Consider the following 17,937-nt stretch of genomic DNA (forward strand, 5'->3'; position numbering starts at 1 on the left):
TCAGACTCTGTTGTCTTAGTGGAGGTTTTTATTCAATATAAACTCTTCACTACATTTGTTACAAAGGTTTCTGCTTCATCACGTGTTCCCTACTAGTCTACATGTAGAAGAAGACCAGGTGACAAAGAGGGGCGTGCACGGGTCCTCTGAACCATCTGGTACAACAACAGCATCCAGTCTGTTGTCAAAGCAACTCGTTACAAGGTGGAAGGATCGTTCCACAGATGCTGGTTTTGATCCTGAAAGACTCTTGTTGAGCCGTGAGGAGGATTCTGTTCACGAGGACCTTTGACCCTGTTAACAGCTCAGACTGAGACTCAGTAAACCAGTCAGACTTTGGACTTGACGTGAGGACCCACCCTCTGTGATAGAAGATAAGAAGCTGATAAGAAGTCACTTCACTCCGTCTGATGGAAGCTGAAGTGAAGCACGGAGCTCCTTTTCTACACGGACCTGCTGAGGACAGAAGAGAGCTGCTCACTGAGGAAGTTCATGTCTACGAGCTCAGTAAGTGCAGCTATGATTGGTTGAATGACATCATTGATGGTCGTGAAGGTGTGATTGTTTAAAGCTGGGAAACAAGATGGCGCCTGTGTGAGCAGGCAGAGAGAAGCTGCTGTTTGTCTGAATGATGACGCTGTGATGAAGAAGAGGAGCTCAGTCTGATCTGGGGTCTGTGAGGACTGTTACTGATGAGGAGGGGAAGTTAGCAGACGGAGGGGCACTAGGACCCAGCAGGGACCACAGAGCTCACCTGGGCCTTTGTTCCTGAAACACACCTGAGAGACGCTCTGTTTGTCTCACCTGCTGCTTCAGTCCTTTAAGTCCACAAAGCTTCATGTTCATTTCTTCATCTGCTTTAAACACATTTAGTCACTTTTTAGTGTTTGACTGTGTTTGTTTTCTTTAGTCTTCAGTTTTTCTCTCATTGATCAGCAGGTTGTAGTCGACCTTTTACTAACTGATCACATGGTGAAGTGAAGCATCCCATCAGGAGAAAGCTTCCCCATGTTACCATGGTAACCACAGTGTTTCCATCAGGACAGCTACAGGTCACCTTACTGGTCTGTGTTTTACTGACTTCTGGACTCTGAAGAGGAGAAACAGCACAGCTCCATCTGCTGGAAGAAGAGTGATAACATTCATCTTGTAAAACACTACATTTATAGGATGAGCATTTTAACAGAGTTTAAAAAGGTAAAAGGAAGTTTGTCTTTCTCCAGAAGTCTAAACTTGAACAGACAACAAACTGAAACGCAGAAGCATAAACTAGGCTTAAGTGTGCGTGTTTATATTTTAATACTAAGCAGAACTGTCGGGAGGCGGATCAAAGTCAGGGAGGGTGCAGAGGCAGATGGAGCAGAACATACAGATGCAATAGTCTTCTGGTCAGCGAGAGGTTTCATCTTTTTCTTAGGTGGCATTTTTGCCTTCTACTTTTCCTGCTGGAGGAAAAACGGGATCACGTGGGAAGCGGCATGTATGCGCAGACGGCGTGTGCGCATAACAAAATGGCGGCCGCCGTTCAGAGTGTTGTTCGTTGCCACACAGCCACCACCGGAATATGTTTTATTTATTCCACTACACACGTTAAAACATCACCGACCTGAGTAAACACAGCATAGAGCAGTTGAAACGTGAATTCATTTACTACTGAGAAGTTTGTATCTTTATTGTTGAAATGGAATCTGCGGTTACTGGCTAGTTGTTGTTGTAGCGGCTAAACTAGCACGTCGCGGTACTCAAGGGGATCATGTCTGCGCAGAGTTAATGCGCAAAGGCTTGAAGCGGCGCTTGTCAGGTCCGCTGACAGGTTTCTTTCTGCTAGTTACGGTGATTTTTATGGAAGTCCATTTCCGCCACAAAAAAAAAGAAAGTCGACATTATGGCTTGAGATGTGCGCATGCGCAGGCTCCTTCGTTGTTTGGTACATTGACTTTATAAACCCTCTTGGCGACTTCTGGTCAAAAGCGACCAGCGACCTTATCTGGTTTTATTGGAGACTTCTGTGGTGTCTGACGTGGCGTGACGTCACTGAAGCAGGAACCCGGCGGCTCGCAGCAGTCCAGCTGCAGTCAGAGGAGACACACGTCACGTGCAGGCTGAAATCAACGCGCGCATGCGCAAAGCCGCCGCCGATTCTGCAGCGTCTCTCCTCGTTGAGAAATTGCCAATACTGGTTCAATAAAGAGAGAAGAACTTTTCAATCGTTACTAATCACGATAACTACGTAATAAATACCACCCGGAACGTATTTTATCTCCCTAGAAGTTCGATTTATTTCGGACTCGGAAATACGGAAGATAATTTAGACTCCGCTAAAAGTCGGACGTCCCTGTTTGTTACGAGAGAGGAGTGAGCGGGTATCGAACGTACGACGTTTACACTTCGCTAAAGTCGGAAATATATTCACACATTCACACTTCCTGGTTTAATAGCTGCTCAGTGAGACGTTGTTGAACTCTGTGTGACCGTATATATATATATATATATATATATATATATATATATATATATATATATACTGTATATATATATATATAAAGGTCTATAATAGAAATATTACTAATATAAAATATGTTGTATGGTTTGAGTATAAACAACCTTTTGTTTGGTTTTACAGGACTGATCTTTGCGCCACACTTTTGGTTCCCTTCCACCTGTACTTACTTATAATATTGATATTATAAAACTATACATATCTCGTGTTGTCATTCTGCATGCTGAGTTTTAGTAGCCTATATAGTGATTTTACATAAATAACGTCCTGATGGACCGCTGCCTCCTGCCAAAGGAAAGCGCTTAAAAGAAACACGACATTTATAGGATGAGAATTTAAAATGACGTCTCTTGACACGTTGTCTCAAGACAACAACACAAAGTGTCCCATGAGAGTTTTAGTGTTGAGGTGAATGAGCTCTGTGTGTTTGTCCTGATGAAGATAATAACGTGTGAGCTCTGCCAGCAGGTTGGTGTGAAGGTGTGAAGGTGTGGACTCTGCTATGAATCAGGCTGAGGACCCAGAGGACGGAGTCCCTCCCTCTGAAGCCCCTCTGTGTGGGGAACATGACAGCCAGACCAAAGCTCAGAGGTGAGAGGACCATCTCCAACTGTCCTCCACTCGTCTCCATGTCCCAACGTCTCTGACTCACTGACTCTGCTTCTACATGTGTGACCAGGACCCATCAGAGACCAGGACCTGGACCTGGACCCAGCTGTGTGTCCATGAAGAGTAACCGGTCTATGGGGCTTCCTCTCGTCTTCAAAGATGTTGGTCCCTCTGTTGATGCAAGGTGAGGGTCTCAGGCTGATGATGAGGGTCCTTCCTCAATACCTGAGACGGAGAGAACGGACTCACAGGTACAAGAGAACGTTCATTTCCACATGTGGAACAGCAGCTGAGTTGTTTATTGATTGGACAGCAAGTCTGATCTGATAACTGAGATATTTGAGCCAATTGTATGTCTGATTGTGTGTGTGTATATATATATTAGATGTATATATATATATATATAGATGTATATATATATATATATGTGTGTGTCCAATCGAACATCTTCCTGATGATGAAGAGGAGCAGCTGCAGTTTGTGGTGCTGCTGAACGTTACTGGATCACTCTGACAGGTGTAGATCTAATATATTATTGGATGGAAGAAACCCATCAAAACGTTACTGAGGTAAACATTTAATTGAGGGATGATGTATCACATCACACTGCATCAGCTTTATAAATGTTTCATAAAGTACAGAGACGGTTTGAGCAACAACAATGAATCAATTAACGTTCTTTTAGTTAATATAACCTACAGTTCAAACATGAAGAGGGTGATAATCAGTGTCCTCGTCCAGTTAAATGCACAAACACACAACTGTAAATGAATGTAAGTTTTATTTAAATTGTAGCTGAACCTCATCTGTGTGTCCACATCAATAGTGATTAACCTCATAGTATTTAATGTCTATGATACAGTGATCAATGAGGCTGCAGTAAGATGGGGGACATCATTAGTGATTAACCTCAGGGGAACACTTACACGCTCAAACAAGGAAACAACTAGAAACATTTTCACTTCATCGCATGTAGATGACCACACGTGAAAGATCTTACGGAGAAATACTCAATAATTCATATTTGGAAAATATGCGTTTATTATTATTACAGCTCAGAGTCCCTTTGAATGCACAATAATAGACAATAACAAGCTGCATACAGACAAGTTGTTAAAGTTTAATTTAAACAGATATGAATCTAAACTCTGATCTCAAAGAGACGAAACGTTACTGGTGAACGAACATCAGTCTGACAACAGATTAAACGTTATGAACACGCAGCCTATTTATAGTCTATATCTCATGTGTATATATACATATATACTGTATGTGTATAAGCTGAATTATAGTATAGTTTCATCTCATGTATAACTTGAATACCAGCGGGTCATTTCAAGAAGACTCCCCGAGAACAGGCCGCACATTGAGAAAGAGCCCAGATGTTTCCATCAGACTTTCTGTTGGACAGACTCTGACTCTTTATGTGTGACCCAGGACTCATCAGAGACCAGGACCTGGACCTGGACCTGGACCCAGCTGTGTGTCCATGAAGAGTCCCCAGTCTATGGATCATCCTCTACTCTTCAAAGATGTTGGTCCCCCTGTTGATGCAAGGTGAGGGTCTCAGGCTGATGATGAGGTGTTTCTACCAGACTCTCTGGTGGAGGTTCTGGGTTTCTTGCTCCAGGGCCCTTCAGCAGTGTCCACTGAGGGAGGGAGAGCTCCATGGAGGACTTGGTGAGACCTGTTGGGACTAAACCAAACTGACTGGTGAAGAAAACAGTGAGCTGAAAGACTGAGCTGTTGATTCTCAGTGGGACCAGCAGGACCAGTAGACCTAAACCACTACAGGGACTCATGTCGTCCACATCAGACCTCACGTCATGGACCTTTACCTTTTTTTGGTCTCTGTGAGGACAGACACCATGTGAGCTGATGCTTCATGATTAGATGATGATGTAATGATGTAATGTCAGTGTTTCTTTCAGTTCGCATCAGCAGAGAGGAAAGTCTCCTGAACCCAGATGTCTGTCCATGAAGAGTGATCGGTCTAAAGGACAACCGATTGACTTCAAAGATGGACGCCATTCTTATGACCCAGAGTAAGTTCTTAAACAGATGAAGAACTGTTCTGATCCTCAGTCATGAATTACATAAACGTTTGTTCATTGTTTAAAGTGTTGTTTCCATGACGATCCATCATGACAGAACTCATTATCTTCATCTAACTGGTCTGTGTGTGTTTAAATTTGAATCATTAACTGTAAACATCCTCAGATGTAAACACAATGTGAGCTAGTTCCTCCACATCAGGATCAGCAGAGGTCACATCTGGAGACAGCCTCAGGTTTCTGGAGACAGATGACTGGGACTGAACATGTGATTAGAATAAACTCAGTGCTCTGTGGACCAGCTGACGTGGTCTCTGGACTCCATGCAGAGGTTTGGACAAAGTATCATCAGTAGACTCTGTGAAAAGGTCCAAAGACTAGTTTCAGAAGATCTAAGGAGACTTCTGGAGGTCAAGGGACGGACTAAAGAGGTTTGGAGTAGTTCCATAGGACTTTGGACCAGATGCAGAGGTCTGCAGACGTTGTTTTTATGACCCACAGTAAGAACTAAAACCAGATGAAACTGATGACTAACTGTCACTCAACTATAAACTGTCCGTCATCATCGATAGTCTTCAGCATCTGGTTTTCATCATGATCCATCATGACAGAAGCCAATATCTTTAACTGATGTTGTATTGGTGTTGATGGTCCAAACACCATGTGAGCTGATGGTTCATGTTCCTCCACAGAGAGGACCAGGAGAGCTCAGAGGTTCCCACAGGTCCGTCTGCCCAGCAGCATCAAAAACACCTGGACTCTATCTTCATGGTGTGTACATGTGCAACTACTTTAACATCTCTCAGTTCACCATCATCTCCATACTGCACTTTGTAGACCAGTGGATTGTCCGTCTGTCCAACATGGACCTGATGATGGCTTCCATGTTCTAGTTGGTGTCATTCATAGAATGTTCTGTTCCAGCTGCTGGAGGAGAACATCCTCACTTTTGTGAAGAACGAGCTGAAGAAGATCCAGAAGTTTATGAGTTCAGATTACCCAGAATGCTTAGAGAAAGATGATGAGGAAGAGCTGGATGAAGAGCAGAGGAGGAGCAGAGAGGCATTTGTGAAGCTCTCAGTTCACTTCCTGAGGAGAATGATGCAGGAGGAGCTGGCTGAGCGTCTGCAGAGCAGTAAGAGGATTTCTCTACAGACTTACCATGCTGATAAATGAGACCTTCACTAATGTCTCCAGAGATGGACAGAATATATTCATAGTCATTCTCTGAGGAGAGGACATGTTGAAATCTATTCTGTGACTCATTGATCTTCTTTGTTGTCTTCATTCAGGACTTCATGCTGCAGTTTGTCAGCGTGAAATCAAATCCAACCTGAAGAAGAAGTTCCAGTGTGTGTTTGAGGGGATCGCTAAAGCAGGAAACCCAACCCTTCTGAATGAGATCTACACAGAGCTCTACATCACAGAGGGAGGGACTGCAGAGGTCAATGAAGAGCATGAGGTCAGACAGATTGAAACAGCATCCAGGAAACCAGCCAGACCAGAAACAACCATCAGACAAGAAGACCTCCTCAAAACCTCAGCTGGAGGAGAGGAACCAATCAGAACCGTGATGACTAAGGGAGTGGCTGGCATTGGGAAAACAGTCTTAACACAGAAGTTCACTCTGGACTGGGCTGAAGACAAAGACCACCAGGACATACAGTTCACATTTCCATTCACCTTCAGAGAGCTGAATGTGCTGAGAGAGAAGAAGTTCAGCTTGGTGGGACTTGTTCATCACTTCTTCAGTGAAACCAGAGCAGCAGGAATCTGCAGGTTTGAAGAGTTCCAGGTTGTGTTCATCTTTGACGGTCTGGATGAGTGTCGACTTCCTCTGGACTTTTACAACAATGAGATCCTGACTGATGTCACAGAGTCGGCCTCAGTGGATGTGCTCCTCACAAACCTCATCAGGGGGAAGCTGCTTCCCTCTGCTCGCCTCTGGATCACCACACGACCTGCCGCAGCCAATCAGATCCCTCCTGAGTGTGTTGGCATGGTGACAGAGGTCAGAGGGTTCACTGACCCCCAGAAGGAGGAGTACTTCAGGAAGAGGTTCACAGATGAGGAGCAGGCCAGAAGGATCATCTCTCACATCAAGACCTCACGAAGCCTCCACATCATGTGCCACATCCCAGTCTTCTCCTGGATCACTGCTACAGTTGTGGAGGAGGTGTTGAAGACCAGAGAGGGAGGAGAGCTGCCCAAGACCCTTACTGAGATGTACATCCACTTCCTGGTGGTTCAGTCCAAAGTGAAGAAGGTCAAGTATGATGGAGGAGCTGAGACGGATCCACACTGGAGTCCAGAGAGCAGGAAGATAATCAAGTCTCTGGGAAAACTGGCCTTTGATCAGCTGCAGAAAGGCAACCTGATCTTCTATGAATCCGACCTGACAGAGTGTGGCATCGATATCAGAGCAGCCTCAGTGTACTCAGGAGTGTTCACTCAGATCTTCAGAGAGGAGAGAGGACTGTACCAGGACATGGTGTTCTGCTTCGTCCATCTGAGTGTTCAGGAGTTTCTGGCTGCTCTTCATGTCCATCTGACCTTCTTCAGCTCTGGTGTCAATCTGCTGTCAGAAGAACAAACAACCTCCCCGGTGTCTAAAGTCTCTAGAGACGAACCTGAACCAATGCGTCTCTACCAGAGTGCTGTGGACGAGGCCTTACAGAGTCCTAATGGACACCTGGACTTGTTCCTCCGCTTCCTCCTGGGTCTTTCCCTGGAGACCAATCAGACTCTCCTACGAGGTTTGCTGACACAGACAGGAAGTCGCTCACAGACCAATCAGGAGACAGTCCAGTACATCAAGAAGACGATCAGTGAGGATGTGTCTCCAGAGAAAAGCATCAATCTGTTCCACTGTCTGAATGAACTGAATGATGTTTCTCTAGTGGAGGAGATCCAACAGTCCCTTAGATCAGGACGTCTCTCTACAGAAGAACTGTCTCCTGCTCAGTGGTCAGCTCTGGTCTTCATCTTACTGTCATCAGAAGAAGATCTGGAGGTGTTTGACCTGAAGAAATTCTCTGCTTCAGAGGAAGCTCTTCTGAGGCTGCTGCCAGTGGTCAAAGCCTCCAACAAAGTTCTGTAAGTACAGAGAGAGTTAATTCATACATCAGAACTTAAATATGATGCCATCTTTTATACTTACTGCTTCTTCTTCATCCCTCTCTTCAGACTGAGTGGCTGTAACCTCTCAGAGAGAAGCTGTGACGCTCTGTCCTCAGTTCTCAGCTCCCAGTCCTCTAGTCTGAGAGAGCTGGATCTGAGTAACAACAACCTGCAGGATTCAGGAGTGAAGCTGCTGTCTGCTGGATTGAAGAGTCCACACTGTAAACTGGAGACTCTCAGGTCAGATTAAGTTAGTTTGTCTTCAATGATGCGTCTAGGGAACTCTGGAACCAGAGGATCTAATCTTAGAGACAAAACTTGGGGCTAAACGTCTTTTTTGTGAATTAATATCTGTGTTTCCATCACATCACGAGAACCTTGTAGACAAGACATATTTACCACATAGTAGCTTGAAAATAGACCGTCTGAAACACATTGTTCTTTCACGATAAAACTTCACATGTTCATCCTGTTGTTCCTGTTGTTCAGGCTTTATGATCTCCTGTTTCATATAATGAATGAATGAAAAGCAGAGATGGGAAGAGACTGAAGATTTTAATGTGTGCCTCTACAGTGATGATCTGCTGAGTGATGGTTGATTTTTTCTGATTGATGAAGATTCATTCCACATTTACACTCACTTTGTTCTCTCTTTCTTTCTATGGAAGGAGTCATATGGAGGATAGAGAAGCCTAACTTTGAATTTAACTAATAAAAAACAACAAATATCCCTGCCTCATTCTGATATTAATACCACAGTAATTCCTGTAAACAGTAGAGCACAATAAACCTCCTTGTTCTATGTAGAACAAAATCAATTGTAAACACTTTCACTGAACATGTTTTTTCATGTTCTAACTGATCGTATTTTAGTCCAAACTCATCATCAGAGGATTCAATATGAATACAAATGTTATTTTTCTTGTTTATTGTTGTCTCTTCAGACTGAGTGTCTGTAACCTCTCAGAGAGAAGCTGTGACGCTCTGTCCTCAGTTCTCAGCTCGCAGTCCTCTAGTCTGAGAGAGCTGGATCTGAGTAACAACCACCTGCAGGATTCAGGAGTGAAGCTGCTTTCTGCTGGACTGAAGAGTCCACACTGTGAACTGGAGACTCTCAGGTCAGGATTCAATTAAAGTCCACTTGGTGTCTTTATTTACATCCATGGTACATTTCTGACTTTCATAAGATTCTTTCTGCTTCCATAATTTAAATCAAATATTTATTTTCCAACTATTTCCATGAAATGTGTTTATTTTCAATATATTGTAAATACTTGACATTATAGAGTTAGTAGTAATGTTATCAGAGTGTTGATGTACATTAGTGGGTGTTTAGTTGTGACTGGAAACCAGTCAGTAACCATGTTAATGTGACCCCTCTGTACCTGATAGTATCTCAGTACTGCAGTGACCTTCCAGCCCTCACAGCTCCCTCACATCATGTGACATGTGTCTTATTCTGTGTGTTTGCAGGCTGTCAGGCTGTCTGATCACAGAGGAAGGCTGTGCTTCTCTGGCCTCAGCTCTGAGCTCCAACCCCTCCCATCTGAGAGAGCTGGACCTGAGCTACAATCATCCAGGAGACTCAGGAGTGAAGCTGCTGTCTGCTGGACTGGAGGATCCTCACTGGAGACTGGAGACTCTCAGGTATGAAGAGGCTGCAGCCACAGACCATCAGTCTGGTAGAGGAGGTATAGCTGGAAACCTTTTCTCTGTCCCACTGTCAGCCTGGTTAATAAGACCCTGACACAGCAAGCTGACCTCAAACTACCAGAGACTCATCAAACTGTTTGTGTCCCACATGAGACAATCAACACAGACAGAAGTAGTGAGGAACAGTAGCCAGGATGAGCCTGAACAGGGAGGAAGGTGATGAAAACCTTGTTTCTCTGGAGCTTTGTCTTGTCTCCACATTATAAGAGAGGACTTTGTCTCCTGACACGTTGACGGCACCATGGTGGGTCGTATTAGGTTACTAGCAAATGAGGAACAAACTTATGGACATTAATAGAATTATTAATAATCACTAAGATACTTCTCAGAATGAATAAATAACGGGGCACCACCCTGAGCTAACAGGGACCAATAACCAACACTATAAATCAATTCTCATAATTGATATTCACTCCTTGAGAGAGAAGATGTTGGAAGGAGTTAAGTTCGAGCACTGGCGATGTATGTCAACGGTCACCACCATATAAATGCACAAGTAAACACAGGAAAACGGTTCTTTAAAGTATAACAGGGTTTATTAACTCACAGGAACACCGATCAAGATCACCTATAACTGCAACCAACAATCCCCATAACACTTATTTTAAACCTACTCACTAAACAAGCAATCTGTGTGTGTGTGTGTGTGTGTGTGAACACAGAGGGGGGTGAGAGAGAGGGGGGTGCAGGGAAGCAACGGCGGTGCGGTTGCGCGCAACAATAAGCTGAGTGCCGGTTATCACACTAGGGGGCGAGCGAGAGCAGCGGGGCGGAAGTGAGACCGTTAAATCAAACCACCGAGGAAGACGGGAACGTTAAACAGTGTAATACGACTACTGGACGCGAGGGGCGAGCGAGAGCGAAATGCAGGAAGTGTTCCACGTATTAAAGCAGGGGGTCCAAACTTTTTCACTGAGGGCCACAGACAGAAAAATATGCGAAAGGTTGAGCCGCTCACTAAAGTTAAGGTATATCACCTCTAGTGTATTAACAGTAACACAAATCAATCAATCAAATGTAGGTAAATTATGCTTGATAATTGAATAAACTTAAAGAAAAAAAACTGCATAAATCACATCTCTCCATTAATGGGTTTTCATTTTTTTTACAACAAGGGTTGGCAGCTCATCCTCAGATTGCTTCTTCGTCAGGATGGGGACCCCCTTCACAGCCCTGTATAAAGAGGGAAGGCTTTATTTAACCTACTTATGCAAATCATTTATCATCTAACGTGTTTTAGAAAATGTTATCAACTTTAATTGACTGCATTTATTAAGTAATTGGGCTTTTGAACACATGAATACTGTGTAATATATTTGAACTCGCCTACAATGGGAACAGTGTTGCACTTAATGGGAGCAGTGATGCTGCTCTGGACTGAAGGACGGCTGGCAGGTCACAAGTAAGTTTGCTGGTTGAGATGTGAAGGACATCACAGAGACGGCTGTCGCTCATTTTGGTTCTCAATCTGCTTTTGTTCAGAGTTCACAGAGAAAATGTTTGCTCGCATATGTATGTTGTGCCAAACAGACTGGTCATTCTTTTTGCGTGGCGTCGCATCAGAGGAAACTTGGCCTTTTCCAAGCTCCGGTAGAAGTCGGGTAGGGAGAGGAGCTGCATCTCGATGAGTTCTAATTGCAGACTCTCTTCCACTTCTTCTGCATCCAGCAGGAAGGGAGTTGAGAACAGCTTGATTTCTTTCTCAATGACAGAAACATCTTGGAAGCGCTGATTGAATTGTGTCATAAGAGTTGTGATCACAGAAACATATTTCCCCTTTTTAGCAGAGAGGTCGGCCTTTGGATGAGCACGTTTGATTTCGGACAGCGTAGGGAAGTGCGCAAGGTTGAAGTTGCGTAGTTGTGTCTCAAAAAGACGAAGCTTCGCACAGAAAGTTGTGGTACAAGCTGGTCTTTGCCTTGTAGGCTCTTGTTCAGTGAGTTCAGATGACCAGTAAGATCAACTAGAAAGGCAATAAGGGAATAAAACCGCTTCAGCACGGAGCCGCGACTAAGCCAGCGCACGTCACAATGATAGAGTACGTCCCCGTATTCAGCATCGACATCAGATAGGAAAGCTTAATTCTCTGTGGTAGAGCCCTCGTGCTCGAATTATGTTGACAGTTTTCACAACTGTGGTCATCACATCGCCAAGCTGGACTGTCTTGGCACAGAGAGCTTCTTGGTGGATGATACAGTGCAATTTTACAGCCTCGCCTCCACTCTCTGGCACCTTGGCGCACACCATAGATGCCATTCCTTTGCGCTCGCCTGTCATAGCGGGAGCCCCGTCCGTTGCAACTCCACACAGCTCGTCCCATTTAAGTTCCATCTTGTCATTTGCACCTGACGCGGCTTCAAAAATGTCCTCACCCGTTGTTGTGCCCTTTAGACTCCGAAGATCAAGCAGCTCCTCCGTGATGCAAAAGTCATCGTCAACTCCCCGCAAAGAAATGAACAGTTGTGCGGCGTCTGTTGCATCTTTCATCACATGCAATGGAGTAAAAGTCAAAAGCACAAGCTTTATGTGACACTTGATTCTGTATGTTAGCTGACAAGTCTTCCATTCTATTCTACTCATTACGCTATGAGTTGAGCTACCTCATAGCTAGCTATTGTAGCGTTTTCTTGTGTGTTGTTAGCAGGGTAAAAGTACTGTTGTTGAGCCTGCAGGTTAGCTGCCATGTGCTGGACTTTGTCCTCTCGCTCAGCAGCAGTGTAGGACGTGAAGGTCGGATGCTTGGTTTCGTAGTGTCGTCGTACATTGGACTCTTTCATCACTGCAACCGTTTCATTGCAAATCAAACAGACACACTTCTCCTTGACTTCTTTGAAGAAATATTCATTTTCCCACCGTGTTTGAAATGTTCTGCATTCACTTGCTATCTTGCGTTTCTTTGGTTCTGCCATTTTGTCGTCGCGGAATTTTTTTATTTAAACATTTTTTTTGTGGAAAGTTTCATGTGTGGGCCACATTCCATTCTATTTTTATAATTTGCTGGGCCAATAAAAAATGGATCCCGGGCCGCAGTTGGCCCGCGCGCCGTACTTTGGACACCCCTGTATTAAACCAACAAGGAAGACGACAGTTGCACTGCTTTGGCAACGCTATCTGTTGCTAGGGACTACGGCTTGGACGAAGGAGGGGGGGGATACTTAGACGCGGCGCGAGGAGATTCTGTCCCGCGACCAGCGGAACGTAGATCAGCAACGTGAATCAGGATGGTCGGATCCATGTGTGTGCAGTTACAGAACCAACGATGTGGCTGGCGATACGAAATGAAACCACAGGCAAACGGATCTCACGGCGGAGACCCGGGAAAAGAAAAGAAAATAAGGAACTATTCTGACCATGAGACATCATTCAGCAGCGTAACACAGTCGGCGCTTTCACTCTCTTACAGCAAACGTATCACAGCATCAGATCAACAGGGGACATTACGACATTTGCAGGTACACATTCAAACATAAATCAAAGGTAGCGGATTCGTTGATCCGGACTCTATCGTACCACGTTATGACTGAACAAATCAAATAAACATCAAGTTCATATCAACACGCTAAATTAGTCTGCCAAGAAAACCAGTGTTACTGTTTGATGGGCGTTGGTCATCAGCTTCCAGCTGACTGAGGACAGTTGAGCTCCGCGTAGGGAAACTCAGTGGATGAAGGCGATTTCGGCCGTGGGGTCCGAACTTCTCGTTGGGAACAGAGGCGGCGGGGGGTCAGAGAGCAGCTGTCTCTCCGGTCCTCTGGAGTCAACAGGAATGAAATCAAAAGGGAAAAGGAAGCGGGACGTAGTGGAGCGCGAGTCTTGAGTTCATCCAGCGAGATTAAGACTGAAACTTGGGAATTGGAGGGAAAGAAAAGAAACCAAACAACGTTGTGTTGTCTCGATCTGTCACTAACGGGAAGTCAGGCGAAAGAGATCGATCCTTTGGCGCAATCTCTTCTTATGAACTTGAGGTCCATAAATAAATGTCACTGTCCTCGGCCAATGGGAGCGCTCGGTGTTCTTTGGTACGTCCTCTTTTTATGGCCAAGGGGGTCTGGAGAGCTGCAGGGGTCCTGTTATCAGCCCCTGGCATCAGGCCACGGGGGACCCCTATATGTTTGTTTTCTTCCTTTGTCCTCAGTGAAGAAACACGTGGTGAGGTTCATTAGCAGGGTGGAGGCCCAACAGAAGTATGAACATTTAGCATCCAGACACCCGATTGGTTTTCTCCGCCATGCGCCTGCAGATCAGAGCGACGGCGGGTGTGAAAAGTGGTCGGTGGAAGGATCCTTTGTCAGAAGCCACAAGCCGATCTCAGTTGGTATTTAGCGACATGGACCCTCCTCCTCATGCAGATTCCATGTAACGTTACATGAGGACCTTCATGACCATGAGTTTGTTGTTTTCTACTTTTATGGAGAATCTGCCACAACACAGCGACTTGCAAGTAGCGCAGCGCCTTAAATAAAGTCACGTGTGTCTTTATGCGGCTTTAGAAATGAACACAAAGGGATTCTGTATTTGCTCATAAAGTCTGAAAAACGGCTTATTTGGCCGATGTTTTGATAAGCGACCGAAGCCAGTTCAGTGTTTCCATCATTATAACAGGGGTGCCCCCCCATGAAGTAGTACAACGGGGAGACACTGCAGTCCACCTGATCAATGGGACAACGTGGACGTCCTCCGACTCGCCTCATTCAGCCTCACTGGAAAATGGCTTCTGCTTTTATGTGTTACAGTTGTGTGATAAAGTGTTTGCTGCCTTCCTGATTCCTCATTTCTTTCATGTTCAGGCATGAAAATCCCTCACCTTTTTTTTGGGGGGGGGGTATGGCAGCAAATCACTGCCAAAATTCCAGAGCGCAAATCAGGTTGATGCGTAAATCAAACATCCGCGAGCAAATAAACAAATAAATAAATAAATAAATAAATAAATGAATGAATGAATGAATGAATGAATGAATGAATGAATATCTCTCGTGAGACGGACTTTTGAACGTGAACTTCGTTGCTCGCGAGGAGAATCTCTGCTCGCGCTCGAAGGAGTTTTCTACGCGCTCGCTGTTGTTCTTTCTGACAGGAAGGGGGCGGAGCCAGTCACCATGGTCTCTACACCTGATTGGTTACAAACCCCGTTTTTGGATTAGCTGGATTGATGCATTCACACAACTATAGAAGCCCATTTCCGCACTGAAGAAAGGGGATAGAAAGTCTAAATTATGAGATAAAACGTTGTGAAAACACAAACGCCACCTTTATGTAACCGTAGTGGAGCGTAGATGACAACCAGCTACAAGCATCATTTACCATCATTACCGGCACATTAAGACCGATGCGTCCAGCTGAAGACATTCAGTCACTTGAATATCCAGAAGAATATGGAAGAGATTCCACTAACAAGTGCTACAGGCGGAATATGTGGGGGGGCGGTTACAGGCCAGTGACTTTCTATTCAGAATGTTGGTCCCTGGGACAAAACCAGCTGAAAACCCCTAGAGGGGAAACATCCGTCTCACCTTTTTCACCCGTGACCCGTTTTCATGCCTGCATGTCACACTTAAATGTTTCAGATCATCAAACAAATGTAAATATTAGACACAGATAACGCAAGTAAACACAAAATGCAGTTTTTATCATTAAGGGGAGAAAAGAATCCAAACCTAAATGGCCCTGTGTGAAAAAGTGATGAAAACATAAATGAAGTGAGGTTCATCACATCTTTGGAAAGCCCAGTTCCATTTCTCCAGCCACAGCCGTTCTCAATCTAGAAATCACTTAAATAGGAGCTGCCTGACAAAGTGAAGTAGACAACAAGATCCTCACAAGCGAGACATCAGGCTGCGATCCAAAGACATTCAGGAACAAATGAGGAACAAAGTCATTGGGATCCATCGGTGTGGAAAAGGTGACAAAGCCATTTGTAAAGTTTTGGGACTCCAGCGAACCACAGGGAGAGACATTGTCCACAAATGGGGACAACATGGAAACATGCACATTGTGTGAATACTGAATGGTCTGTATCTGCTTTATCTTTATGAAACAGTTTAATGTGAATGTTCCTTTGCACACGTCCCATGAAGCTTGATCTGTAGCATGACGTCATTTCTCCCGTTTGAATTCACATCTGGTGAAAGTACAGTGACAGGTCCATTTCTTATTTGTTATCCATTCATCTTCTTCATGAATATATTCCAGCACCTCGTCGCTGTGTGACGCCTGACTGACAGTCTGTGGTCGTCTGTAAGTAGTGGTAGAAGAAGAAGAGGTGCTCCATGTGGACATGAAGGACAAAGCTGTGTGTGAGAGTGATGTAATGTCCATGTCTCCATGCTGCTCTGACCCCCCTCCTCCTTTCAGGGTGGAGCCTGATGGAGTCCGATGGTTGAGACCAGGTCTGAGGAAGTGTAAGTGTGCTTTGATTCATGAAGATTCAACCATCTTCACACTGTGACATCACTCATTCACCTCTGTGACGTCATCATCAACGTGTCAGTAGATGAACACATGATTAATAACTGCAGCTGTATTGTGTCTTGTTCTCTCATCAGATTCCTGTGAACTCACAATCGACACAAACACAGTAAACAAACACCTCAAACTGTCTGACAACAACAGGAAGGTGACAGATGTGAAGGAGGATCAGTCATATCCTGATCATCCAGACAGATTTGACTACTGTCGTCAGCTGCTGTGTAGAACTGGTCTGACTGGTCGCTGTTACTGGGAGGTCGAGTGGAGAGGATACATTGATGTATCAGTGAGTTACAGAGGAATCAGGAGGAAAGGAGACAGTGGAGACTGTGTGTTTGGATACAATGATCAGTCCTGGAGTCTGGACTGCTCTGGTGGAGTTTACCATGTCTGTCACAATGAGACAGTAACACGCATCATCACCTCCTCCTCCTCCTCCTCCTCCTCCAGTAGACTAGCAGTGTATGTGGACTGTCCTGCTGGCTCTCTGTCCTTCTACAGAGTCTCCTCTGACACACTGATCCACCTCCACACCTTCAGCACCACATTCACTGAACCTCTTTATCCTGGGTTCGGGTTCTGGTCTGGTTCTGTATCCTCAGTGTCTCTGTGTCCTCTTCAGGAGGGAGAGTCTCCTCCTGGTGGAGAACCTTCCTCTCTGCTCACCACATAGTTCAGTCTGTACAGCTGATGGTGGTTCATGTGGGTGTAGATGCAGGTGGAGCAGGTGAGGGGTACCTGAGCTGGTCTGGACTCTGGGGGGTCCACAGCTCTCTGGGACTCAGATGGAAGTGTGAAAGAGCTCAGCTTAATGCTGCTGTGCTCCTTCAATCAATAGATGATCATTTAGATATTGGCTCCTAATTAGGCTTTAATCTTCATCTTTATGTGTTCAAGAAGACATTTTATAAGACGCTCTTTCATCTGTCCCCCCATATGAGACAAATGTGTCCTTATGTGTGTGTGCGCTTCATCAGCAATAATAAAAACAAGGTGAAGAAGGAAAATATGAATGTGTAATTCTTTCTGAGCCCATTTTAACTTCAAATCTTTCTAAATCTGTTGAGTGAAATCAAATCTAATTTCACATAATCAGGTTTGTTTTGAACAAGAAGCTTTTTAATGGTTCAGCAAACCTCTCAAGGAAATATTGAATATGCGTTACTTGTGTTTTTATTCCCTATAATGTCATTTACAACATTTACTCCATGTGTTACTTTAACAGAAATAGAATTGTTTGGCTCTAATGTTAATAAATGACTTTTATTGGAAACAACTGTACATGTTTAAACAGGCCATCAAATAAAGATGCTTTCAACACGCTGTATTATTTCTTTTGACATGAAATACTCTGATCCTTTTTAAAGATGCTGTACTATTGACTTTTGTACTATTTCCTCCATAATATCTGTATTTATTCTACAGCCCTGTTGCTGTGTCAATAGCACAGAGGAAACATTGGTGGTGCAGCATGTT

At 44.5% G+C, this 17,937-nt stretch overlaps 1 protein-coding gene across 2 annotated transcripts in view; it reads left to right on the forward strand.

Moving 5' to 3' along the window:
- The first annotated feature begins 386 nt into the window (after nt 1–386).
- The window catches only part of LOC144390234 (protein NLRC3-like), a 48,087-nt gene continuing 30,536 nt past the window's right edge, over nt 387–17,937 (forward strand). The window contains exons 1-11 of one of the 2 annotated variants that reach the window (XM_078096677.1): nt 387–507; nt 2,966–3,091; nt 3,180–3,293; nt 5,041–5,154; nt 5,856–5,934; nt 6,088–6,298; nt 6,456–8,259; nt 9,228–9,401; nt 9,757–9,930; nt 16,348–16,394; nt 16,539–17,781. In XM_078096677.1, coding sequence (XP_077952803.1) covers nt 3,003–3,091; nt 3,180–3,293; nt 5,041–5,154; nt 5,856–5,934; nt 6,088–6,298; nt 6,456–8,259; nt 9,228–9,401; nt 9,757–9,930; nt 16,348–16,394; nt 16,539–17,134 — 3,402 coding nt within the window. In that variant the 5' untranslated portion in view covers nt 387–507; nt 2,966–3,002 and the 3' untranslated portion in view covers nt 17,135–17,781. Of the gene's footprint in view, nt 508–2,965; nt 3,092–3,179; nt 3,294–4,546; nt 4,667–5,040; nt 5,155–5,855; nt 5,935–6,087; nt 6,299–6,455; nt 8,260–8,349; nt 8,524–9,227; nt 9,402–9,756; nt 9,931–16,347; nt 16,395–16,538; nt 17,782–17,937 lie in introns of those variants that run through there. The other variant, XM_078096676.1, reaches the window with a different exon arrangement.

Source organism: Gasterosteus aculeatus, chromosome 21 (assembly GCF_964276395.1).
Source record: "Gasterosteus aculeatus chromosome 21, fGasAcu3.hap1.1, whole genome shotgun sequence".
Lineage (NCBI taxonomy): Eukaryota > Metazoa > Chordata > Actinopteri > Perciformes > Gasterosteidae > Gasterosteus > Gasterosteus aculeatus.